This window comes from Macrobrachium nipponense, chromosome 15 (assembly GCF_015104395.2).
Source record: "Macrobrachium nipponense isolate FS-2020 chromosome 15, ASM1510439v2, whole genome shotgun sequence".
NCBI lineage: Eukaryota > Metazoa > Arthropoda > Malacostraca > Decapoda > Palaemonidae > Macrobrachium > Macrobrachium nipponense.
In genome coordinates, this window is record NC_087208.1 from 22,432,960 (window position 1) to 22,460,807 (window position 27,848).

Here is a 27,848-nt window from a genome sequence, read left to right on the forward strand (position 1 = left end):
CTACTATCAAAATACTGTAATGTCTCTTTTAGGCTTGAAAATGTTTGAAGAAACAACGAAACGCATTGCAAATAAAATGTGGTCTTTTAACCTACGCTCTTCTTTTCCTATTGAGAATGTAAGATTATATATGAAGTTTTATCTTGCCTGGACTCATAAAGTTTAAAACAATTGGTGAGAAAGGTCTTGAAGATGAAGCCACTGGCGGATCTAGAAATCTTTCATGGAGGGGGCAATTATGATTATATATATACAGGCAGTCCCCGGGTTACGACAGGGGTTCCGTTCTTGAGGCGCGTTGTAAGCCGAAAATCGTCGTAAGCTGGAACGACACTTGGAAATATGCCTTAAACTAAGAAAAAGTTAAAGAGACCTTACCTGTGTGACATGCAAGTATTGCATGATGTGTAGTGTGGTTATTTCAATGCCAAAGGATGGTTCTTGAAGGTATATATTCTTTATTATACTCTTGTGACACTATAAAGCACAATCTTGAAGTATTACCAAGTCCTTAGTTAAGTTTAATATATGTACACTAATACACTTAATCCTTAGGTTAGATTATACACTATACACTATTACACTGTACTAATCCTTTGGTAGTACATCCTGGAGTACACTAAAATCCCAGTCTGGTAGCTCTGGAAGGTAAAAGTATAACACAATTAGTACAAAATACTACACAAAGTCCTGAATGCAATATGTAAATTATAGATATCAAGAGTAAAAGAGTTAATGTATGTTAATTAATTCCTTACTTTTAGTTTATAATTCCTTATTTTGAGTTATATCAAGAGTAAAAAAGTTAATGTATGTGAATTAATTCCTTACTTTTAGTTTAAATTTGTCGTGCTATGTAACCCTGGATGCACAAAGTCTTGTGTGGCCCCATAGCCTACATCATTCAGGGGGTTCTGGAATGTACAAAAAATAATTATGTCAGTAAGTACTCTATGCATAGTAAGTTACATACAGTAATATGCACCATACAGTGGTTTAATATCACATATAACATGTAGTATAAAACTTAATTTAGAAATTCCTTACATAACTTACCAACTTTTAGTGAGTCTCAAAGCTGTTACCTAGGTTGTGGGAGATGGAGGTGGAGGTGTAGAGCATTCATGATAAGGATGCATTCCAAACTTAACTTCAGTGTGCTTTATCACAGATAACAGGCTAGAATGATGGGCAGTCTGGAATGAAGAATTAATAATAAAGGACAGTATGTAACCACTTAGGTGTACAAAATTTATTGTACGTATGCAAACATTAAACACAACTGAGAATTTCTTACCTTCAGCAAAATGAAGACATGTAGGCTATGTAGAGGTCTGGTTTATGTAAGTCACAGGTGCATGCCAGTCTGGAATGATAATGTAATACATATGATTATAGTATGTATGTTACATACATAACATGGCTATTACATATGTAATAATAAAACATTAATAAAAAAAATGTCCTTACCAAATTCTAGTGGTTGGCTTGCTTACTGGGATGGGCATATGGTAGATGAGTGGGTGGCTGGGCTATGGAGTGGGATGGGCAGGTGCTTGGAAGTCTGGAATGATAAAAAAATATATAAAATGATAGAGTTACTACTGTAACTACTGCACATGTTATTACTGTTTGACATATGTAGTGTGTAATACGTATGTACAATATAAAAAATGAAGAATTCTTTTACCTGAAGGAATGGGAGAGGTGATACTACTTGTATCAACTGATTTGGGCTCTGGAGAGGTGATACTACTCGTATCAACTGATGAGGGAACATCTAGATCTGGAAAGAATGATAGGGTACATAAATATAAGGTGGATGTAACTGTAGCATATGTATACTTTTAATAAAATTTCTATTAGCAATTTATAAAACATTTTATACAAATTTGTTAAGGATTCCTTACCTGATGAATAGGGCGAGCCATCAAAACCATGGAAAGGCTCAGGGTCATCTGGGTCGCTGTCACTATCAAAGGGGTCTGAAATGAAAAAAAAAATAATAATAAGGTTATGCAACATCAAACACATTGTACTACTATGTAAGTTAGTGTACGTATGTATGTAGGGTGTAAACAATTTCCAACATGAAAATGAGAAAAATGAAATTGCTTACCTGATTGTACACGTACAGGTGGACGGGCTGCTACAGAGGGTCCAGGTACAGGGGGATCTGGAACTGTCACAGGTAGTACAGGGAGATCTTGAACTGTCACAGGTAGTACAGGGGGATCTGGAACTGTCACAGGCAGTACAGGGGGATCTGGAACTGTCACCACTTCTGCAATAAAATTACAAATTATGAAAATTAATGAAGTTACAATTTACTCTTACATTTAGTTGTTACATTAAAAAATTAACACATTTTATATGTACACTATGTAAACACATAAATTAGTAAAACAGTTCAGAATTCCTTACCAGGACTAGGAGTGGGAGGTGGTGGTACTGGAGACTTGTGAAAGAAAGTGTCAAGCCTGGACTGCACACTTCTCTTCGTCTGCTTCTCCTTCAGGGTCTCCTTGTAGAAAGTTACCAAGTCCAACATTCCACGTTTTATTTTGTCAAACCTGGCAACGTTAGGGTCTTCTGCCTCAAAAGAAGCCAAGGCTCTCTCCAGATGAGTAAAACCCTCTGACAAGCTTTTCACAGTTAATGACCTGGCTTTTGGCTCTGGTGCCGCCTCCTCTTCCTCAATCATTTGCTGTTCAAGTTCAAGTAAGTCCTCTGCAGACAATTCCTCTCCATGGGATGCCAGCAGCTCTGTTACATCATCAGGTTCAAGATCTAGTTTCAGCCTCTTGCTTAGCCCTACAATCTTCCTCGTCACAGTCTCGACGTCTTCTGCCTGGTCAAAGCCTTCAAAACTGTGCACAAACTGTGGACACAGTTTCTTCCAGGCCCCATTTAAAGTGGTCGTCTTCACCTTGTCCCAAGCACTTGCAATATTTTTCACTGCATCAGCAATGTTGTAGCCCTTCCAGAATTGCTTCAGTGTCAACTCCTTGTTAGCTTCTATGGCCCTCAAAGCAAAACGTATGGTCCTTCTAAGGTAGTAAGCCTTGAAATTAGCTATTACTCCCTGGTCCATTGGCTGTATCAGCGATGTGGTATTGGGTGGGAGGTACACCACCTTCACATTAGGGTGCATGTCGCTCAAATTTGAAGGGTGACCAGGGGCATTGTCCAGGACTAAGAGGGCCTTAAAAGGCAGACCCTTCGAAGTCAAATACTGTTCCACTGCTGGCACGAAATGGTCATTGAACCAATCTTCGAAGACCATCAAGGTAACCCAAGCCTTCTTATTTGATTTCCAAATCACAGGGAGTTGACTCTTGAAAATGCCCTTGAATGCCCTGGGATTCTCGGCCAAATACACCAGCAAGGGCTTCAGTTTCAAATCGCCACTTGCATTGGCCCCAAACAGCAAAGTCAGTTGCTCCTTTCCAGCTTTATGGCCAGGTGCTAACTTCTCCTCCTTGGAAAGGTACGTTCGATTTGGCATTCTTTTCCAAAATAATCCAGTCTCATCCTCATTAAATCAGTCTCCTCCACATTAAAGACTTGGTCAGCCGTGTAGCCACCATCCTTAATTATCTCTGCCAAACCACCAGGAAAACTACCTGCTGCTTCGCTATCAGCACTAGCAGCTTCACCTTGCAGCTTCAAATTATGCAAATTTGCACGAGCCTTAAAACGGTTAAACCAACCTCTACTCGCGGTAAATTCACCACCAGCACTGCCTTCTCCAAACTTTTTCACTACTGCCTCATGCAGCGCTCTAGCCTTCTCCTGGATCACACTTAAGCTCACGGGAACACGTCGCTGGTTCTGGTCCTCCAGCCAGATCATCAGGAGCTTCTCCATTTCTACAATGCTCTGGCTACGTTGCTTCTCGTTTATCACCGTTGACTTCATCGGTGCAGCATCCTTAACGTGCTTCAGAATACGTTCCTTGTCCTTCACAATGGTTACCACCGTGGTCCTGCTCAAGCCTAAAGAACGGCCTATTTCGGTGTTAGTTTCTCCCTTCTCCGAACGCTTCACCACGTCATATTTTACCTCCGTCGTGATGACCTTCCTCTTCTTGGATGAACTATCATCGGTGGAAGTACTTTGGCGTTTAGGAGCCATTGTAAATTTGCGAAAATGGCAAGGAAAATCAGCAACGTATTAGCACACAACCGACTGAACTTCAGACAGGCACGCGATTCAAGTGGTGTCCTTTGGTATTGTTACACTTAGCGTCCTCGACTGTTCGAGGTCGTTGTTCGGTCAATTTACCATATAGTTTAATAGCGTTAATTAATTTATGCGCCTCCGCTCAAAAACTAGTTCTGCATATGAGGTATCGTTAAAAAGCATAACAAAACGTCGTAACCTTGGAATTTGCGTTGTAATCTAACCAGAAACTTAGTTTTTTTTAATTATGTACTGGAAACAAGCAATGATTTTTTCATTATTTGCGCTTTTGGACTGTTTTAAACTGCGCATCCCAAGCTAGTGTATTCATTCGCCCGCAAACTAGTTCCGCATATGCGGCGTCACTAAAAAAATTCAAAAAATACGAAAAAAAAAGTGTCGAAAATCATCATAACCTCAAAATTTTTGTTGTAATGTAACCAAAAACATATTTTTATTATATACTGTGCTAAACTATAAAGGATTTTTATCATAGCATGCGTTTTTTAAAAGCGTCGTTAACTCGGAGCGTCGGAAGCGTCAGCGTCGTAACCTCGGAACAAGCGTCGTAACCCAGGACGGATTTTCCATTGAATATTTAAGAAAAAGCGTCGTAACCTCGGAACGTCGTAAGCCGGAACCGTCGTAAGCCGGGGACCGCCTGTGTATATATATATATATATATATATATATATATATATATATATATATATATATATATATATATATATATATATATATATATATATCTATATATAAAAGTTGTAAGGTCTATATATATCAATATTTACATTATGTATGCTCACGCACATATATATTTACACACAGCAGTAGTAGTTATTGCTGTGTTGTTGAATAATCATTGACTAAGCAAATGTTTGCTACTAATAACGATTTACTGAGAGAAAACAATTCTCTATTATTCATATCTGTGTGGGGAGGGGCACGTGACCATGCACCCCCACAGTAAATCTGCCACTGGATGAAGCATTGAGAGGAATTATCAAGTTGTTCACACAAATCATCAAAGATCGAGTGAATTGGAACAGTTTTCTTTTGCTTCAAACTTTGATGTTTTAAAGTTATTATTTAATGTTGGTGAAAATGCAGGCAGTAGTTGCACCAAATGTAAAATATGCACTATTTGACCATCTTGTATACTGAAAATTCTAGCTTCCAGCAGACTTCATGACCAAACAAAAGATAACCAACCTTTATGAACTATATAAAACGACGATTGGCACACACTGTTACCCAGCTACAGTGTGATATGGCATTTTCAACCCTGATTAGAAAGATAAGGTTAAGAAATTAGATGGCAGAGGAAAACTTGGAATCTTACATGTTACTATCCATTGATAAGGAAATGATAGATGAACTGGACATTAAGGTAATTATTAACCGATACGCGCAATCCTCCAGTGAACATGAGCGATTGCTGCTAATATAGCGAGCTGCGTGTAATTAGATTTTTGCAGTTTTTAGCTGTCTATATGCAATTTGTGCAGTGCTTTAAGTATGCTTAGATATATCCAAATATCATTTCAAAATTCTAAATAAATTGGTATGTGTATGTTATACTTCTGTATTGAAAGTATACGTTTATTTGTGCATTTCACAAGGGTCTCGTGAAAAATTATGAAAGTAAGTAATCAGAACCATATAAATCTAGCCTTTGATGGGCTAGACTAAATAGGGGGAGTTGATGAAATCTGACATATGATTAGTGATGAATGCTATACGTATATGCTTAAATCATTTGAAAGAAAACTTCTTTGTTAGTAGAAGACTTATATAGAATTCAGGCTATATGTAGGTTCTTAATATTTCATTGAAGATATTTTATTTTCTTTACAGGTTTATTGGATTACATTTTCAGTTAGCAAACATTTCAGAATAGCACTACTCCCCATGTCATTATACAGATTAGAAATTCAACTAAGCAATTGTGTATCTATATTATGGTATTACTTTACACTATTAGTCATATATTTAGGATATTTACACTTCTTATTGAAAAATAACTTTCCAATAAATTGTCTTCTGTGTTTCCACTTATGCATTTTCAAATATTTTATGCATTTGCAATGTAAACTCTTATAGTATTGTGGCTGAGGGTTGGAATGGGCCCTCTTTTGCCACCTGGCAACCACAATTTTTAGACCCAGTCCGCCACTGTCCGCGCAGTAACTCCTCCGAAAAAATCATACGTGCGATTGTCGTAATGTTTGCACCATTTTAAATTAGCCATTACATAAAGTTTTATATATGGATATGTGTGCAATTTCATGCACAATACAACTAAAAACAACCCATGGTTGTAGCTTTTATCAGTTTTGAAATATTTTCATATAAATAACGATAAGTGCCAAACCTTCGGTCAACTTTGACTCTACCGAAATGGTCGAAAAACGCAATTGTGTGCTAAAACTCTAATATTCTAGTAATATTCAATCATTTACCTTCATTTTGCAACAAATTGGAAGTCTCTAGCACAATATTTCGATTTATGGTGAATTTATGAAAAAAAAAAAAAACATTTTCCTTATGTCCGCGCGGTAACTCTTCCGAAAAATCATACGTGCGATTGTCGTGATGTTTGCACCATTTTAAATTAGCCATTACATAAAGTTTTATATATGAAAATGTGCGCAATTTCATGTAGAATACAAGAATAAAAATTGAGGGTTGTAGCTTTTCTCATTTTTGAAATATTTGCATATAAATCACGATAAATAGAAAAAAAAACCACGTTCGGTCAACTTTGACTCTACCGAAATGGTCAAAAAATGCAATTGTAAGCTAAATCTCTTACAGTCTAGTAACATTCAGTCATTTATCTTCATTTTGAAACAAATTTGAAGTCTCTAGCAAAATATTTAGATTTTTGGTGAATTTTTAAACAAAACTCCTTCCCTCCACGTTTTTTGGTTGTAGCTTTTCTCATTTTCGAAATATTTTGCATATAAAAAATATATTTAAAAAAATTGACGTTCGGTCAACTTTAACTCATCCGAAATGGTTGAAAACTGCAATTGTAAGCTAAAACTCTTACAGTATAGTAATATTCAATCATTTATCTTCATTTTGAAACAAATTGGAAGTCTCTAGAACAATATTTAGATTTTTGGTGAATTTTTGAAAAAAAGCATTTTTTTACGTCCACGCGTTACAAATTCATGCATAATTTTGTGATCATATTTTCTCTGTGTTGCTTTGATCGTTTTACAATGTGTTATATACCAAAATTATTGCAATTTAGTGTACAAAACAACTAAAAAAATAGTAACTCGTTAGCTTTAAAAACCGTTTTGCTCACAGCGCGATTTGAATACAATTACTATATATGAAATTTTGTTTTCGCGGTATCATATATTGCATTATTTATATATGATAATGATATTATTTTTCATTTCTGATAGTTGCATACTAAACTTCAGGCAATGACAAAAAAAGGAGCCAAAAATGAACTCTTAATCTTGAAAACTAAGCGCGCTGTGATTTTTTTAAAAGAAAAAAAAAAAATTTCGCTTCGGCACTCACTCCAAGACCCCCTCGGCATACGGGAGACGATTTTTATTATACCCCTTATGCGTTTAAGGGTTAATGCAGGAAACTTAAATGACAAAACTGTGTTGTAGTAGGAAATTTTATATGTAGCTGTAATGCAGGAGGAATTCATAAATGAAAAAGGTATATTGCAGGCTTTTGTCCTTTCTTGTATACTGTAATGAGCTGCAAAGGCAATTTTAGCTTTCCCAGTCCTTTAAAAAATCTGATTTAGTGATTAATTAGGATAATAGTACTTTATTACATTATTAATTTTTTCTGATTCATATGTTTTCCATTTTCAGTGAAACTGCCCGAGATTTTATATCGAATGAACTTACCAGAAATCAAGAAAAAGATCATACTGAAGCATATGGAACTTTTTCTGGAGTAAGTACTCATATCTGGGTTCAAAATTTGCCTAAAATTTTTATTTTCATTTTGAAATTATGTAGGTTTACTTTTTGGTATAACATTAGTGATTTGGCATTAGACAACTTAGGCAAGTAGGCAATAATCAGTGCTGAATGACATCATAGGTCCCAGTGCTTGGTCTTTGGCCTAAATTCTGCGTTCTATTACGTATTATAATTTATTTCATAAGTGTAGATGTTTTACCATGGTCCTCAGCCTACATATTCTCTATACAGAGGGAGAAGATAATGGCTGATCTTGAAGCCTAAAGATGTGGAGGGAAGGGAATGCAGGGCAGAAATATTTTAAGAAAAAATATGCTTAATAGTAGCTTTATTGCACATCCTTGCAATACTCCAAGAACCCCCCAGGAGAGGAAGACTGATCCCGTGGTACCATGGCATTTTTTATGGCAGACTCGGTCTTTCTTTGTGTTGTTGGCATCAGGTACAATGAATAAGAGCTTGGGAGGCTGGCAGTTCCTATAAAATAATGGGTTTATATTGAAAAGTAATTGTTTTGAAAATTGTATTTTTTTTGTCACAGACCCATTATTTTACCTTAGCCTGAATAGCTGATGGGCTGGTTTCTTGCTGCCCCAGAGAATAATTACAGCCAGGGCACATACGGGCAGTCCCCAGCTTACGACGGGGGTTCCGTTCTTGAGACGCGTCGTAAGCCGGAAAATCGTCAAAAATCCCAAAAGAACCTTATTTTTAATGCTTTGGATGTATTAAAAACTATGTAAACTGCATTTTTATTGCATTTTTAATGAAAAAGCTTTCAAAAATTTATTATTTTGCATTTTTCGAGTTATATTTTTTCCGTCAGATTGGCGTCATAACTGACGTAACCCTGGAACATACACCGTAAACTTGGAAATAATTTCTGATGAATATAATTGAAAGCATTGTAACCTTGGAACGTCGTAAGCAGAACCCGTTGTAAACCGGGGACTTCCTGTATAACCATGCAAGCCTTTGGAGTGAAAGTTGAATACAACAAATACCCAAAAGTTTGAAAACTTCATTAGCAAGGATGCAAGCACTTTTCAAAGTTAAAGGAATGCAGATAATGAAGATGGGTAACATAGGGCTATTACAACCGTTCCCCACCTTCTACAGGGACCAGTAATACTTAGCCTGCTGCTACTACAGGCTGCATTGGAACTCCTCTTTTATTTCTTAGGTAAGGTTCCATGATTGAATTGTCCACTTTAATGTCTAGGTGGCAAGTGAAGGCTTCAAAGGCCATAAAGACCAATGTGAATTCCTGTAGATTGATGTGCAGGCTCATCTCTGACAAGAGCCACCTGCCTGATGCCTGCACATCTAGCATGTGGGCATCTTATCCCACTCTTGAGGCAGCCATTAATAATAACATTTATGGAGCTGGTGACAATGGAAACTCCCACTAGTGTGCTTTTAGCATTTTGTCACCCAATGGAATTGACAAGAACCTCCTGGGGTGCTAGTATGGTAAATTTTGATAGTATGAGTAGACGCAAACCACACTATGTTCAGCTGGAACTGAGAGACTATCTGAAAGTGCCCATACAAATACCAGCTTTTTCAAGAGATCTGAAGGCCTATTAGTCATTGCCATAGCTGGAGAGGAAGAGCTGAAAACTTCAGGGAAGCGATTTCTGGCTGTTGATGGCTACGTATAATTACAAACATAACGAATATGCATCTGTTCCACGAAACTTTTAAAAAGTTATGCATTATTTCACTGTATCCAATAATATTGTATGTATTCTCATATTATATTATATTTATAAAATAATAACATAGATGTCAAGGTTTGGTTTGGAAATCAGCTGATGGTGAATACGAGTTTATTTCTCCATATTTACCTCAATTCTCTGCAAATTTTCTTGCTTCTAGTTAGCATAAACAAATATCAAGATACTTTACTCATATAAGACAAGGTCATATTTTGTTAAATGACAAATTTTTATGTCAAAATATGACTTGAATAAGTCTCGTCGTGAACTAAATAATTTTTTCGTTAACATATTGTGTTGGGAGCATGATTATTGCGTAAAAAAAAAGACTTGATTCCGTTCGCTATTTTCACTTTCATCGTAGTACAAGCTTACATAAAAATATGTCAGTTATATTCTATATAGCGTCGTTCATAATGTAACTACGGTAATTGTTTACTATCGTACGATGGTTAAAATACAAGCAAATGGATGTTGCTGTTATCCATCGATTTGATTGCCCAAGCCGAAGACGACGGCAGAGAGGGGACATGAACGGCAACCCCAGAGTTCAAGGTTTCTCATGGGTGGTTCGAAAATACCGTAAACGGACTGGCATCCATTCGGTGGTGAAGAAATTGAAATTACGTAAAGTATAAAAAAGTAAAAAGAAATGTACAAATCAAAAAAAGACAAAATAAATTTTATTTTAAGTTTTTTGTAAAGTTAAGTGTTACAGTTTTGTTAATGTGTTTTGTAAAGTTTAGTTTGTTTTTCTGACATTTTTTTTTTTATGTGTTTCGTAAAGTTAAGTGTACGTATCTGCCGTTTGTCCTCCTCCACCTCTGCCGCCACTTTCGGAGATCCTCACTGGAAAGGTAAGCTTCCACATTTTACGTTACAGTAATAATATTTCTTGTACACTAATATACACTTTATTTACAGGTTTTGCATTTTTATTCTTAATTTAGGTATTGAATGGTCCAAATTGTCGTAGTATTTCATTGTTTATAGGTCAATTTAGCTTTATTATGAAATTTACTGGGGTGTTTTTGGAGGGCTTGGGACGGATTAGCCATTTTACATGTAAAATGTGGTCCAAGATACGAAAAACTCATGATACGAAAGGCGCCTCGGAACGGATTAATTTCGTATCTAGAGGTACTACTGTATATATACGTACAGTGGTACCTCAGGATATGAAATTAATCCGTTCTGAGGCGGCCTTTGTAACCTGAGCTTTTCGTATCTTGAAACGCATTTTACGTGTAAATTGCCTAATTCGTTCCAAGCCCTACAAAAACACCCCAGTAAATTTCATAAGCTAAATTGACCAATAAACAATGAAATACAACAATTTGGACCACGAAAGTGGCAACAGAGGAGGACAAATGGCAGAAAACTTGTATGTACACTTAACTTTACAAAACACATTAACAAATGGCACAAAACCTTAACACTTAACTTTACAAAAAATTTAAAATTAAATTTTTTTCCACATTTTATTTTACTTTTTTATACTTTTTATTTATTTATTTATTTTTTTTTTTTACAAATTTCAATTTCTTCACCACTTTCAACTTTCTGTTTTTTCATAGTATCACTTCGATCTTCCTATTTGCTTACTCCTACTAAAGGCCCCTTTAAAAAATAACTATCCAAGGAAGATTGCTTCTGCCTACTTTTCACAATGTTCCTGTAATGACTCAGGCAAACGTCATCGAACTGCACAAGCATACGACCTATGTAAGCCTTTTCGGGGTGTGCCTTTTCTACAAATGATTGCACCTTATGAAAAGCAGCTAGAGCATCCTTAATTTCTGCCGTTGTCATAGGGTCGTCCTCCTCCTCTTCGCCGCTGCTAGAGAACTCTTCTTGAACGACGTTATGTTGCATGGCCTCCAACTCCTTCAGGTCATCTGTCGTAAGCTCCTCTTGGTGCTCCTCGAGAAGGTCATTGATTTCGTCTTCGTCGACAACCAGCCCCATGGACTTGCCAAGTGCAACGACCTCATCAAGATCTGGTTGCGAAACAGTTTCAGGATCGTCAACTGTTTCTGAATCTGCACCAGCTTCGTCCATGTCAAATCCTTCGAAGTCTCGGGTGGATACAACATCAGGCCAGAGTTTCCTCCACGAAGAATTCAAGGTTTTCCTCGAAACCTCCTGCCAAGCTTGATCGATGAGTCGGATGCATATTACGATATCGAAATGCTCCTCCCAAAATTCACGCAAGGTGAGGTTTGTGGTATCGGTGATGTCGAAACATCTCTTGAAAAGATGTTTCGTATACAGCTTCTTGAAGTTCGATATCACTTGCTGGTCCATGGGGTGGAGGAGAGGGGTGGTGTTAGGCGGAAGATAAAGAACCTTAATGAAAGAATACTCCGCTAGGATATCTTCCTTAAGGCCAGGAGGGTGAGCAGGGGCATTGTCCAACAACAGCAGACATTTCAGAGGGCGGTGCTTCTCTTCCAAGAATTTCTTCACTGTCGGGCCGAAACACAGATTTACCCACTCTGTGAACAAAAGTCGTTACCCAGGCTTTCGCATTAGCCCTCCACATCAATGGAAGCTTCTCCTTAAGCACTTTGTGGGCCTTGAAAGCTCGAGGAGTCTCCGAATGGTACACAAGTAGGGGCTTCACCTTACAATCCCCACTGGCGTTCGAACAAAGTGCGAGCGTAAGCCAGTCTTTCATAGGCTTATGCCCGGGTAGCTTCTTCTCTTCCTCCGTGATGTACATCCAACGAGGCATTTTGATCCAAAAAAGGCCAGTCTCATCACAGTTGAAGACTTACTGAGAACTGTAACCTTCGTTGATCGTCATCTCGTGGAACGTCTTAATAAAGGCTTCGGCTGCTTTTGTGTCCAAGCTGGCCGACTCCCATGCCGCACCACTGAATGGATGCCAGTCTGTTTCCAGAATTTTTCAAACCACCCATGAGAAGCCTTGAAGTCTTGCAATCCCCACTGGCATTCGAACAAAGTGCGAGCGTAAGCCTGTCTTTCATAGGCTTATGCCTGGGTAGCTTCTTCTCTTCCTCCGTGATGTACATCTGACAAGGCATTTTGATCCAAAAAAGGCCAGTCTCATCACAGTTGAAGACTTGCTGAGAACTGTAGCCTTCGTTGATCGTCATCTCGTCGAACGTCTTAATAAAGGCTTCGGCTGCTTTCGTGTCCGAGCTGGCCGCCTCCCCATGCCGCACCACTGAATGGATGCCAGTCTGTTTCCAGAATTTTTCAAACCACCCATGAGAAGCCTTGAAGTCTGGGGTTGGCGTCGATGTCCCTTCTCCTCCGTCGTCTTCGGCCTGGGCAATCAAATTGCCGAAAATAGCGCTGGCCTTGTGGGAGATTGCCATCTCGGTTATCGTATTGCCAGCGATTTCTTTGTCTTTTATCCAGACAAGAAGCAGCCTCTCCAACTCATTGTACACATTGCTCCTCTTGTTGGACAAAATAGTCACGCCCTTGGAAGGTGTAGCTGCTTTGATGGCTTCCCTCTGCTTAAGAAGGGTGCCTATTGTTGATGGATTTTGTCCATATTCCTTAGCAATCACACTCAACAGCATGCCAGCTTCATACTTCTTGATAATCTCCATTTTTGTCTCCATAGAAAGCATCCTCTTCTTTCTGTGAACTTCAGCAACTTTCTTGGGACCCATGACTACGTATACTGTACATAATTAAATTATGTAGTATATGTACTAAAGTTCTCACACAACACGATAAAGTGGTACAATGAAATCACTAACACGAATTTACGTCAATAAACGAAATCGTATATGTGAACGAACGAATTCCGCGTGCGTACACAAACGGTGGTACGAAGCAGTGGGCGAAGGATGCCTTTATGTAGAGCACGATGGGAGAGATGCTGACCAATAGGAGAACAGGATCTTATGGCGGTGACTAGCATCAGGAACCAATGGGAGAGCGGGTGGATGGTGGCGAGTCTACTCAGTTGGCGGGGCACGAGTTTTAAAATTGTTATCGGTGGTCCGGGCGAATCTCGGGACTTTACAGCAACAACCTTTCGTAACCTGAATTATTTTCGTATTTAGAGCCAAAAAAATCTTCGTATTTGCTTTCGTAACTTGAATTTTTCGTAAGCTGCGGCTTTCGTATGTCGAGGTACCACTGTACACACACACACATACACACACACATATAGATAGATAGATAGATATATATATATATATATATATATCTATATATATATATATATATATATATATATATATATATATATATATATATATGTGTGTGTGTGTGTGTGTGTGTGTGTGTGTATATATATGTATGTATGTGTTATGTATGTATATATGTATATATATATATATATATATATATATATATATATATATATATATATATATATATATATATATATATATATATATATATACTAAATGCCTTGTAAAATAAAGTTAACAATTAGTGGATTATCGTAGTGTGTACCACTTTTTATGGGTTCAAAGACGCAGCAAAAGCCTGGTATTGTAAGGGGAGGAGCTTATAGGCAAGAGAAGTAGACTAGAACCTAATATATTCTTTTGGAAAAAAGACAAAAAATTAATTGAATGGTAGTTGTATACATATGTAGATGATTTTTGCTACGGAGAAACTGAAGGATTTTTAATGGAAACCATTGGGAAATTGAAAAGGAAATTGCAAGTAGGAGAACAAGAAAGTAAAAGGTCTAAGTATATAGGAGTAATAGTAGACCAGGAGAATAGATTATGTCTTAATCAGTGTCAGTATGTAAATTCAGAAGCTAGAAGATTTACAGGTAATAGAGTGTTAGGACAAAAGGAGTTAACCCTCTTACGCCGATTGGACGTATTAAACGTCGAGTCAAAATGTCTCCCGTATGCCGATTGGACGTATTATACGTCGGCTCAAAAAAGTTTTTTTAAAAAAAAAAAAAAAAAAAAAAAAAAAATTCGCGGAAAAAATACTTATAGGCCTACCAGCCGAAAACTTTTGTATCACGCGCCTTGGGGGATGCTGGGAGTTCACGGATCAAGGCGTTGTTTTGTTTACAATTGCTACGCAGGCGCGCAAGCGCGAATTTCTTTCTTATCGCACTAAAAAGTATCAGTGACACATCTCGGAAATTATTTCGTCACTTTGACATAATTTTTGCACCATTTTAAATTATCCTTTACATGAAGTATTATATAAAATGAAAATGTCGCAATTTCATGTAAAATACAACAAAAAAATACTCATGATTGTAGCTTTTATGAATTTTGAAATATTTTCTTATAAATAACGATAAGTGCAAAAATTTCAACCTTCGGTCAACTTTGACTGTACAGAAATGGTCGAGAAACGCAATTGTAAGCTAAAATTCTTATATTATAGTAATATTCAATCATTTGCCTTCATTTTGCAACAAATTGGATGTCTCTAGCACAATATTTCGATTTATGGTGAATTTATGAAAAAACTTTTTCCTTACGTTCGTGCGATAACTCCTCCGATAAATTTTTTCGTGCGATTTTCCTCATGTTTGCACCCTTTTAAATTTGCCGTTACATAAAGTTTTATATATGGAAATGTGCGCAATTTCATGCACAATACAACAAAAAACAACTCATGGTTGTAGCTTTTATCAGTTTTGAAATATTTTCATATAAATAACGTTAAGTGCAAAAATTTCAACTTTCGGTCAACTTTGACTCTACCGAAATGGTCGAAAAACGCAATTGTAAGCTAAAACTCTTATATTCTAGTAATACTCAATCATTTACCTTCATTTTGCAACGACTTGGAAGTCTCTAGCACAATATTTCGATTTATGGTGAATTTATGAAAAAAAAAACATTACGTTCGCGCGGTAACTCTTCCGAAAAAATCAGAATTTTTTTGTGCGATTGTCGAAATGTTTGCACCATTTAAAATTAGCTGTTACATAAAGTTTTATATATGAAAATGTGCGCAATTTCATGTAGAATACAACTAAAAATGATTGAAGGTTGTAGCTTTTCTCTTTTTTCGAAATATTTGCATATAAATCACGATAAATAGAAAAAAACCACGTTCGGTCAAATTTGACTCTACCGAAATAGTTGAAAAACGCAATTGTAAGCTAAAACTCTTACGGCCTATTAATATTCCGTCATTTTTCTTCATTTTGAAACAAATTTGAAGTCTCTAAAACAATATTGTGATTTATGGTGAATTTTTGAAAAATATATTTACCTTCACTCAGCGCGCCGATTCGCGGCCGCAAGTCTCCGAAATACGTACATCGCATTATCCTAATATTTGCTCCTTTTCATATTAGCCTTTTTATAGAGTTTCATATATCAAAATGTGCGCAATTTCATGAAGAATACAATAAAAAATAATTGAAGGTTGTAGCTTTTTCCATCTTCGAAATATGTGCATATAAAAAAATATATATATTAAAATTTCGACATTCGGTCAAATTTAACTCGTCCGAAATGGTCGAAATCTGCAATTCTAATCTAAAACTCTTACAGTATCGTAATATTCAATCATTTGTCTTAATTTTTAAACAAATTGGAAGTCTCTAGAACATTATTTAGAATTACGGTGAATTTTTGAAAATAACATTTTTTTACGTCCGTGCATTACGAATTCGTACATCATTTTGTGATAATATTTTTCCGGTGTTGCTTTTATTGTTTTACTATGTATTATATATCAAAAGGATTGCAATTTAGTGTACAATACAATGAAAAAAAAGTAACTCGTTAGCTTTGACCGTTTTTTGCACAGCGTGATTTGAATACAATTATCTATGAATTTTTTTTTTTTCGTTACCATATATCGCATTATTTACATATGATAATGATATTATTTTTCATTTCTGATGATTGCATACTAAACTTCAGGCAATGAAAAAAAAATGAGCCAAAAATGAACTCTTAATCTTCAAAACTAAGCGCGCTGTGATTTTTTGAAAAAATTATTTTTTCCGGTTCCGCGCTCACTCCAAACCGGCGCCGGCATACAGGAGATGTTTTGATTTTTAGGGCTTCGGCGTAAGAGGGTTAACAGAGTATAGATCAGTGGTAGGACAGTTGAATTGGGTATCACTACGTACCATGCCAGAAATTTCATATGATGTTAGTGACTTAAGTAAAGCTTTTAAAGAAGGAACGACTCAAGATATGAAGAATCTTATTAAAATTGTGAGAAAAAGTAAGAGCATAATGTTGAGAAGTTACAATATGTGAGCTGGAAGAAGAAAAGATTTATGGGGAAGCTTATGCAGATGCTTCACGAGAAGTCCCCTGTGATGGAAGTCCAGGAAATCCCGGAGAGTAGCAAAATCCACCATTGAAACAGAAGCTCTTGAGTGTTGGGGAGGTTATAGAAGGATTGATATATTTCAAACATTTGTGGGAAGAGGTAGTAGAAGGTAGAAAATTAGAAGCGTTGGTTAATACTGGTAGTAAAACACTAATGACTGCAATAAAATCTAGTACTGGTGTAAGTTGTAAAAGATTAAAATAGATATTGCAGCAATAAGGGAAACAATATAATCTGTGGAAACAAAGGAGGTAAGATGGATAAAAGGAAAGGATGAACTAGCTGATGTATTAACTAAAGCTGGAGTTTCAAGAGAAAATATTTGAAATTATGTAGAGGGTAAACAGTTGTAGAGTAAAGGAAATTAGAGGGAAATAGATTAGGAGGTTGGAGGGGAGGGAGAAAGAGATAAGTGTGATTATATATCAGTTTAGTCAAAGTGTAAGGTAGGGCTTCTGGCATCATTGCTGAAGTGCTGTACAATCACCGCGTACATTCAACACTATTCTACCACCTATATTTGCGGCTGAAATTGGCCATTACAGGCAGTCCCCGGGTTACGACGTTCCGAGGTTAAGGCGCTTCTCAATTATATTCATCAGACATTTTTTCCAGAGTTACAACACATGTTCCAGGGTTACGACGCCTACAACGCTCATCTGGCAGATGAAATATGACACCAAAAATGCAAAATAATCGATATTTGAAGGGTTTTTTTTATGAAAAATGCAATAAGAATGCAGTTTACATAGTTTTTTTATGATGTTCCGGCTAACGACGCGTCTCAAGAACGGAACCCCCGTCGTAACCCGGGGACTGCCTTATTGTTGAGCAGTTGCATATATGTATTCTCCCATAGAGAAATCTCATAAAAACTTGGAGTTTACAGGATTTTCCAGTTTTGTGCTTACATCCATTATAAACATTCAGCTTATAATATGCTGATCTGCATATCTGACTTATTACCATGCTGCATTCCAGCACTTAGTCGGCAATAATGTCAGGTTTCATGACTGGGTTCCCTGTCCATAGGTCACGTCTCTATGGGGGCTAACAGGCTAGCATGTATTGTTGTCAACAACATAAACTTTTCTGTCCTTCCATTTTACAGTGAGATGATGCTCATTTTACCTACAGTTTTTCTTCATGCCTGAGGGAAAGATAGGCATCCCCTTCTTGTTTTTGCAAATTATTCTTCCAGTCCTGTGTTATTGTTGTGTCAATATTCACTTAAGCTAGAGCCGGTGTAGTACAGTAGATGTGTTTGTATAAGTTAATTATATCTTAGTTTAACCAGACCACTGAGCTGATTAACAGCTCTCCTTGGGCTGGCCCGAAGGAAATTAGATATTTTTGCATGGCCAGGAGCCAATTGGTCACTTAGCAACAGGACCTACAGCTTATTGTGGGATCCGAACCACATTATATCGAGGAAATAAATTCCTCTGCTTCCACGTTGGCAGAGCCAAGAATCGAACTTCAGACCACCGGATTGGTAGCTGAGAGCGAAAACCACTCGTCCAACAAGGAACTTATGTTTGTATAGAAGATAGCCATCACCAAATTAAGGTGACATAAGTGTCTCACGACTGGTGCCAAGTGGCTGAGAGGGTCAGCAGCAGGAATAGGCACACACATTCCAGTATGAACAACAACATCCATAACATGCACAGTTTTAATTACATGTAGTGTATATTTTTATACTATGCTGATGCCTATTCAATTTAATACAGGCAGTCCCCGTCTTACGACGAGTTCGGCTTACGATGTTCCGAGGTTACAACTCTTTTCAGTTATGTTTATCTGAAATTATTTCCAGGTTTATGACTCATGTTCCAGGGTTACAGTGCCTACAACGCCAATCTAGCAGAAGAAATATGACTCCAAATATGCAAAATAATCAATATTTGAAGTTTTTTTTATGAAAAAAAATGCAATAAGAATGCAGTTTACATAGTTTTTAATGCACCCAAAGCATGAAAAGTGAAGTTTTCTTAGGATTTTTGATGACATTCTGGCTTACGACGATTTTCGGCTTACAACGCATCTCAAGAATGGAACCCCTGTCATAACCCGGGGACTGCCTGTACTATACTATTTGAAAATGAGGTGCCTATGAAAAAAATTTTTTATCCATAACAAATTTTTGGAACATATGAAAATATTTTGTAAATTGCTCATGTATTTGTGTCATAATGTTCTCTATTTTCCAGTCTGTCATTAGCATGGGAGTCTCAAATAATTTCCTGTGAAGGACCTGGTACTGATCATGGGGTATAAGCTTTGGCAATACGTACTGATGTGATTGAACATATCTTCACCATTAATCCAAAACATGATAGTACTTAGATACATGGGGCATGAGTATTTGTCATGGTAATTGCTTTATAGCAAAGAATTACGAGTTAAAGGAAAGGAAAACGCATCTTCGAGAAGTTCTGCAGCACGGAGGCTTTCACGTGCGTGTTGGAGGCGCCTGTTCTCGCGGTTGTTCTGGAATCGTCGGGCGTGTTGTGGAGCGCAACATGCGCCGAAGTGTCATGAGAAACGCAGTGAAATATGATGCAATAGTCCGTCAAGATTCTCCTAAATCGTTCTCGTCATCTTGGGAGCCTGTGACGTTCGCAGGTAAGCCCTGCCCCCAGAATGCCGTAGAAATACGACTGGTGAAGTAGGACTAGCAGAGATCATCAGTAAGAGTCACAAATCAGATTATCAGTGAGAGATCAGCAGCAGAGATCATCAGAGAGAGATAAGAGAAGAAGGAACAGACGAAGGATCAGAGAGGGAAAGGCGCTCGAGAGTTGGTTGAATTCTGTTCAAGGTCGCACTGTGAGAGAGGTCCGCTTCAGGTTCGATATGAAAATAAACAAAAAGAATTCAACGCCAACAGTTGAAACTGGGGATACGAATATAGAAAGAAACACCAATAGAACAAAGGTTTTCCTCTCCTTTAACTCGTAATTCTTTGCTATAAAGCAATTACCATGACAGTATTGTTATGGCAGTGAACACTATCATTTCCTTCAGGAATATCTGTCCATTTCTTCATTTTACCCAAGCCCAGTAGTTTGTTTCATCAACCTTGACTTGCACCATTTCAACATCCACAAAAGCCTAAATCAGTTCCATTCCTTACTATCATTATTCAGTCTAAAATCAGGTGACACATGCCATTCCATTAATAACATAATTATTTGGTATGTAATGTCTTTCACATGAGAGTCCATCCAACATTTTTGGAAGTGTTAGCTGATATGCCACATTTGCAGTGAGTGAGGTCTTGAACGCCAGCCAATTATTCGATGAGTGAGACCTTGAACACCAGCCACTTTGGCAAAAACGCCTTTTCCCCATCAGTCATTCTATTTCACCTCCATAATGTGCACTTACTCCCTGTGTCAGTATGTCTTCCCATTGGTACATAGGATCACCAACATCATCATCATCATCAATATCTGTATCCTTAAGGGGACCGTCCGCTATGATGTCTATTTTTTTTATTTATTACGCAAAATAGATAATTTTCATGTATGTTTTAGATATATATAATACCTTCATCATATAAAAATTTCAAGACATTTGAGCAAAAACTTTTAGTTTTATTAGTAAAAATTATGATTTATAAAAAAAATAAGTAGAGTATTTCTCCGCTAATATGACATCAGTTGTATTGAAAATCATACCATAAACACTTCTTTATATATGGAACAATTCTGTGTGACAGAATTCTGATTTTTTTTTTCTATGATTTTTTTTTTTTTAGTCTAGACACTCAAAAAATTCAAAAAAAAAAGAAAGAAAGAAAGAAATCAAAATTCTGTCACACAGAATTATGGGATTTTTATTCCTCTTTCCATTGATATCTTTCTCTCCAAAATTGGATAATAAATAACCGAGTAATGGTTACCGACATGCGCATAAGTATGTTTTTGAGTTATGAGCTCCCAAAGATTTGCTATGTAAATTTCGTTTTTTTCTTATAAAAGTCAAAACAACATTATTATAATTACTTTATTTGTACTTTTATTGTTGACTTCTACATCAAGGATCCTGGTCCTACCCCTAAAAGTGGTATTAATACCCTCAGCGTGACACCAGACAATGATGTTGACGGCGAGACATGAGACAATGATGGCGCTGATAACAATGAATTTTCGTGTTTTTCTTTCAGCACACTCCTGGCCTTCGCTAATTTTGCTAGCCTTAGTTGCTGAGTAGCCTTCTTGATCTTAGGTAACTTTGGCATTGCTATAAGTTCACTAAGAAGTTATAAAAACAATGTAAATAGCTAGTGACCAAACGCAAGTGACGAAGTGCACGTTACTCCTTTGACGTCTGTGGCGTAACTGAGTCATTCTCTGAGTCTCGCGGCTCTCGCCTATAAATAGCCGCTCTGACCAGCTCTCAACTCACACTACCTTTCATTGTTACCAGATGTATGAGAATCTCGAAAAAAATCTGAAAAAATCCCTGTATATATGCAAAAAATAAACACACAAAAACGATTCTGTCAAACTCAATCATACAGACGACGCTGTTACGATGACGTCATAATTTAAAAACCGCTATATCTTCATTATTTGTAAAAATAATTGGCTGAAACTTCTGGAAAGCATGCACGGCATGTTTCTGCATAGATACAAGTAATAACTCGATTTTTTATTTTTTCAAGTTGACATGTCATCCGCCATAGCGGACGGTCCCCTTAAGCTTTACACCATCTGTTTCATAAAATTCCAGTTGGTGAGATATTTTTTTCCTCTACTACCATATAGTATATAAAATTATCCATAGAGATTATTGTTCCAAAGGATTTCTACAAAGAGTTGGTGGTATTTTGGGCCCTGTCCAAGCTATAAAATCAATCCTCACTTTCATTCATCAGCTAATTGAGGAGACACTGCCATAGTACAAGCTTTATTCATTAGTGTATCACTTACCCCATCATCATCATCCTTATTGTCAGTTGCATAATCTTGATTGGCATCACTTATTACCTCCTGAGGAGTTTCCACATTATTATAAAAATCCTCATCCAGTACAGTCACCATTTATCAGCTAATCAATCAGCTGACTGAGAGACCTTTGCCTCTCAACTGTTAACTCCATTATTATTATTTTTTTTCACAATTGTCCAATTTGACTGGGTGGTATTTATAGTATGGGGTTCTGGGTTGCATCCTGCCTTCTTAGGAGTCCATCACTTTTCTTACTATGTGCGCCGTTTCTAGGATCACACTCTTCTGCATGAGTCCTGGAGCTACTTCAGCCTCTAGTTTTCCCAGATTCCTTGTCAGGGATCTTGGGATTGCACTTAGTGTTCCTATGATTATAGGTACAATTTCCAGTGGCATATCCCATATCCTTCTTATTTCTATTTTCAGGTCTTGATACTTATCCATTTTTTCCCTTTCTTTCTCTTCAACTCTGGTGTCCCATGGTATTATTATTATTATTGTTATTTTTTATTAAAAATAATGGCAGAATTCACAGAATTGATTTTATATAAAATTCTTTCAATTCTCATTATTTGTCTTTCTGGCAGGCTGGTATTATAAAGCAGCTGTCCAATATTCATCGTGCTGTACGTCGTCAATGGAATTTCATGCTGGTATTATCAAAGGCAACTGGTTATTAGGGAGAGGCTGGGGTCGTCAACAAGTATACAGGTGTGTCTCGTAGGTCGGGAACAGGCCGTAGTCGTCAGGGGTCTATCCAGTATTCCTTGTTTTTCTTCTTTTCTGGTTTTTCTATAGGCATCTACATGTTTCGGCCACCTCGTTTGGCCATCTTCGGGACGGGATCGCTGAGTGCAATGGTCTGTGTCGGATGGATTCACGCTATTTATTGCATTTGGGTGGTTTGAGGAGATGGGTACCTCACTTTTCATTGGGCAATACCCGTGACATCACGAGCGATGTCATCAGGGGGCCGGTTGCTGGTTGGCTGTCCTCTTCGTGGGCGGAGCCTCATCCTTATTGGTGATGGTGGAGGTCCCCTTGAAAGGCATGCTACCAGGTCGTCCTCTGGGCGAGAGCTTGAGCTTCGATCACCCTCCGGGTTACAAGGGACGTCCTCAGGATGAGAGCTAATGCTTTTATCACCCTCAGGATCCCTCTAGTGCGATGGTCATTGTGGGGCGTTGTCTGCTGCTCTCCTGACGGCGGTGGTGAGGTGGAAGGTCTCCTGTGTGACGTTCAAACTGGGCTTCTCCCTCCTGATGTGCAGCACTTCTAAGATTCGCAAATGACGTAGATCGGGTGCTTGGTCGATAACCTCGAAGTTACCGACGATGTCGCAGCGGCGGATTCTTTTATTATGTGCAGTCCTTTGATAATACCAGCCTGAAATTCTGTTGACGACCTACAGCACGATGAATATTGGACAGCTGCTTTATAATACCAGCCTGCCAGAAAGACAAATAATAAGAATTGAAAGATTTTTATATAAAATCAATTCTATGAATTCTGCTATTATCTTTAATAAAACATGTTTGAAAGAAGGTCTGTTTCAAGCATACACAGATATTATTATTGTTATTATTATTATTATTTACATCATCATGGTCTTTATTATCTTCCACATAATCAGGATCTTCATCCTATGGTTTATTCCCATGTGAGTTTAAATGAAAAGAGATGTTTTTTTTTTGTTAACCCTTAGTGGAAAGGTAAAAAAATCAATATGTAGCTACTCAGGCCGGGTAATCTTTGACGTTGGTCAATTTACGAAAAAAACACATCAAAGAAAAGAGGAAGATATGCAAATGCACTTTGTGAAAGAAAAATATTCTTAAAAAATTTCCGTAGCTTCCACAAGAAATTGATAATGACTATTTACAACGACTTGTGGGACCTCTTTTACAAGACAGTTGTAAATTTTACCAACTTATATGTTTTTTCTAATACTAGATAATTTTATTTTATTTTGTAAAATTATAATTACAGCTCACATAATATCAAAACAGATTAGAAATAAAATCAGTAACAAGTACTTAGCATATTTTTAGAAAAAATATTACATAAATTTACTGAGAACGAAGATTCAGTAAATTTTGTTTATTTGTACATGTTTTTTCTAATATTTCTTGCCACTTCTCTTTGAAAAATTACATTTACAACTGACATACGTACTATTGTAAAAGACAAGAACAAAAGCCATCAGCAACCCCTTGGTATATTTATGAGCAAATTTACAAAAAGACGTAATGCGAGACAGAGACGCAGTACATTCTCCCTTGAAGTCAGAAGCAGAACTGAAGTCCTAAGACACCAGATCAGTGATGCCGTTTTTTCTTCGCAACATTGGCTTTTAGCAGTGTTACCATATCCAGTTTAATATAAAGTATTTTGACGAAGGAAAATAAAGGATTTCAATAAAATTCATTTGTATAAATAAGCAGGATATGTTTTATAGCTGTATTTTCATAATAAAACATAAAAAGGCAAAGTGAAGAATTTTTTTGTTCAGTGCCGTGGCCTGTGGTCGGAAAAGCCATGGAAGGTTGCCAGATGTCACCAGAAAGCCACACTAATAGACGAAATTCCTCAAAATGGCAACCCTGCACCAGATTCATGATTTTAGCCAGTGTAAAAGTTGCCATTAGTGAATTTATGGGCTTTAGAAGTATTGGCACCTCTTTCCCCCCTGATTCTTTCCTAAGCGATGGCACTTGATATTGCTTCTTTACAGGATCAATCCATCCACCACCCCAAACCTTTATCACTACTCCTGAGAAGCTATCTGTCCATTAAGGGTTTATAAATTTATCTTGTTAGAAGTAATAAAGAATTTGATATTGAAATTAAAGTTTATCAGTTAGGTAGGTGTGGTATTATTAGATCATTCCTTTTTTTTTATTATATTGCTACATAGCAAGATTTTTTTTGTAACGTATGTAAGTAACTTACTCCCCCTCAATTAATTCAAAGGTAGCATTTATACAAAGTATATCACTTAAATAGTGTGCATAATTCAACTTTTCAATGGTTGTGGTATATTTCTTTTGAAAGTATACTTTCCCAATGTAATGTGAATGTAATTTTAAAACCCCTTTATTTTCAGATATGTTAGTAACCACAGTGAAGATTTGTTCCAGGAGTCCCATTATATACCGAATCCATACTTGTAAGAGCAAGACTTAATAAGTAAGGTTTGAATACCTTATGTAGCTTCCAGTTGTGAATCTGAATCTTAAGGTAACATTTCTGTGCCAAAAACAAAGTTTTCTCTGACTCAGATTTCCATATTTTGCATACGTATCTGGAAAAGCAAAGCCTAGCTTAATAATTGTCCATGTGTCAGATGTCATAATGAAAAATACGTAGATTAATTGACAGGGAAAAATGTTAATTTAGGCAGATATTATCATACAGTGAATATAACTGGTGCTAATTTGTTGTGCTTCATAAAATTGAAAGCTATTTGTCCGTAGAAGCTGTAATTTACAAATATCACTTGTTTATGAAATCTCCATCCTAATACATACCTGGTATAATAGTATTAGTAACAGCTTTGAACCGTTTCTTTCTTCAAGTGCAAGAAATGGTGAGATTGCTCATACTTTTAACATGAACACATCTTTTCCAATGTAATAAAACTTCATTGAGGATGTGAGTAGTGATTTTTTTTTTCTTTTTTTTTAGGATCCTCTCTTGCAGTACTATCTCAAATCTTTGTACTTGCATTTTGATTAGCTATTGTTAGTTTAGCCAACCTGTTTAAGTTATCAGTATACTAAGTTGTCTTTTTAAAGAAATTTGATATTACCCTTAATACATGGTCATGTGCATTGCATTTCATGTCATAGATTTCATAATAAGGTATCACAAGTTTTCATAGTTTGTCTTTCATTTCTAATATTTTACAGTAAAATTTGGATTATCTTGCATCATTGTGAATTATAAAAATTTTGAATAATTATATGGTGTACCTTTCATTCCTTAACATTTTTTGTTGGATAGCTATAGGCAACTGCTGTTGGCACGTGTCAAACGCTAACGCTACTAACATTACAGTTGTCAAATTGTATTTTTATCAAAATAAAATTTCAAAACATAAAATCCAACAACTCATTATTTTCTAAAAGGAGGCTAAAACATCTCACCATCCTAGTTCCCAACTTGTATTTGGTGTACAGTATAAGTAATTTATATCAATGACTATCACTTCCAATACTACTAATGCTGTAAGCATAATGTTTTATTAAAATATAATAAAATCCCAGAAGTTAGTTAACTCATGCAACATTCCTTTGGCCCAAGCTGTTCATTTTGATCTTTCCACCTACTGTCTAGTTTCTTCAGTCAATTCTATTTAAGTTTTGTCTTCTGTCAAACTGACTTTTTGGTACTAACTTGAAGACCAACATGGTCATGGATATGCCTAGAATTAGGATGGCAAGGGTAAATGGCATACCTCCTCACCTGTATAAATTGAATATAGTTGATAAGGAATATCGCCGGATAAATTTTAATGAACTACACCCTTCTGTTGATGACCACAGCATAAAAATGCCTTCCTCCTTAAAACAAATTCTGGAAGTAATTCAGGCCTGTATGAAATTCTAGATCCTTATAGAAACAAGAGTGATTGATACTAGAAAATGCAACCTTGACTCATTTTGTTTACATGAGCAAAAATTAGTTGAGGGTCATGGCATTTAAAACAGGAAGTATTATCATTCAGATTGAAACGATTCTTCTTAACAGGATATCTATGGGGGAGAAAAAAGAAGAAAAAAAAAGCCTTTAGATGATAGAAGAAAAATGAGAGGCTAAAATACACCACTTCAGTAATTGGAGAACTACTTGTTAACCCTTAAACGCCGAAGGGGTATATTAAAAATCGTCTTCCGTGTGCCGAGGGAGTCTCGGAGTGAGCGCGGAAGCGGAAAAAATATTTTTTTCAAAAATTCACAGCGCGCTTAGTTTTCAAGATTAAGAGTTCATTTTTGGCTCCTTTTTTTTTTGTCATTGCGTGAAGTTTAGTATGCAACCATCAGAAATGAAAAAAATTATCGTTATCATATATAAATAATGCGATATATGATAGTGCAAAAACAAAACTTTCATATATAATTCTATTCAAATCGCGCTATGCGCAAAACGGTTAAAGGTAACAAGTTAATTTTTTTTCACTGTAATGTAAACTAAATTGCGATCATTTTGGTATATAACACATTGTAAAACGATAAAAGCAACACAGAGAAAATATTATCACAAAATGATGCATGAATTCGTAACGGGCGGACATAAACAAATCTTTTTTCAAAAATTATCCATAAATCTAAATATTGTCCTAGAGACTTCCAATTTGTTTCAAAATGAAGACAAATGATTTAATATTACTATACTGTAAGAGTATTAGCTTACAATTGCAGTTTTTGACCATATCTGACGAGTTAAAGTTGACGGAATGTCAAATTTTTTTATATATTTTTATTTATATGCAATTATTTTGGAAATTAGAAAAGCTACAACATTCAAATATTTTTCGTTTTATTCTACATGAAATTGCGCACATTTTCATATATAAAACTCTATGAAATGCCTAATATGAAATGGAGAAAATATTCCGAGAATGTGACGTACGCATTTCAGAGATTTGCGGGGGAGAATCTGTGCGCGGAGGGAAGGAAAGTTTTTTTTTAAATTCACCATAATTCTAAATATTGTGCTAGAGACTTCAAATTTGT

The 27,848-nt window shown here is 36.5% G+C and overlaps 1 protein-coding gene across 1 annotated transcript in view; it reads left to right on the top strand.

Annotated features, from left to right (window-relative positions):
• Nucleotides 1-26,214, top strand: part of LOC135226636 (putative male-specific lethal-3 protein-like 2) — a 247,616-nt gene extending 221,402 nt beyond the window's left edge. Inside the window, exons 10-11 of the mRNA XM_064266350.1 lie at nucleotides 8,040-8,124; nucleotides 25,217-26,214. Coding sequence (XP_064122420.1) covers nucleotides 8,040-8,124; nucleotides 25,217-25,283 — 152 coding nt within the window. The 3' untranslated portion in view covers nucleotides 25,284-26,214. The remainder of the gene's footprint in view (nucleotides 1-8,039; nucleotides 8,125-25,216) is intronic.
• The last annotated feature ends 1,634 nt before the right edge of the window (nucleotides 26,215-27,848 follow it).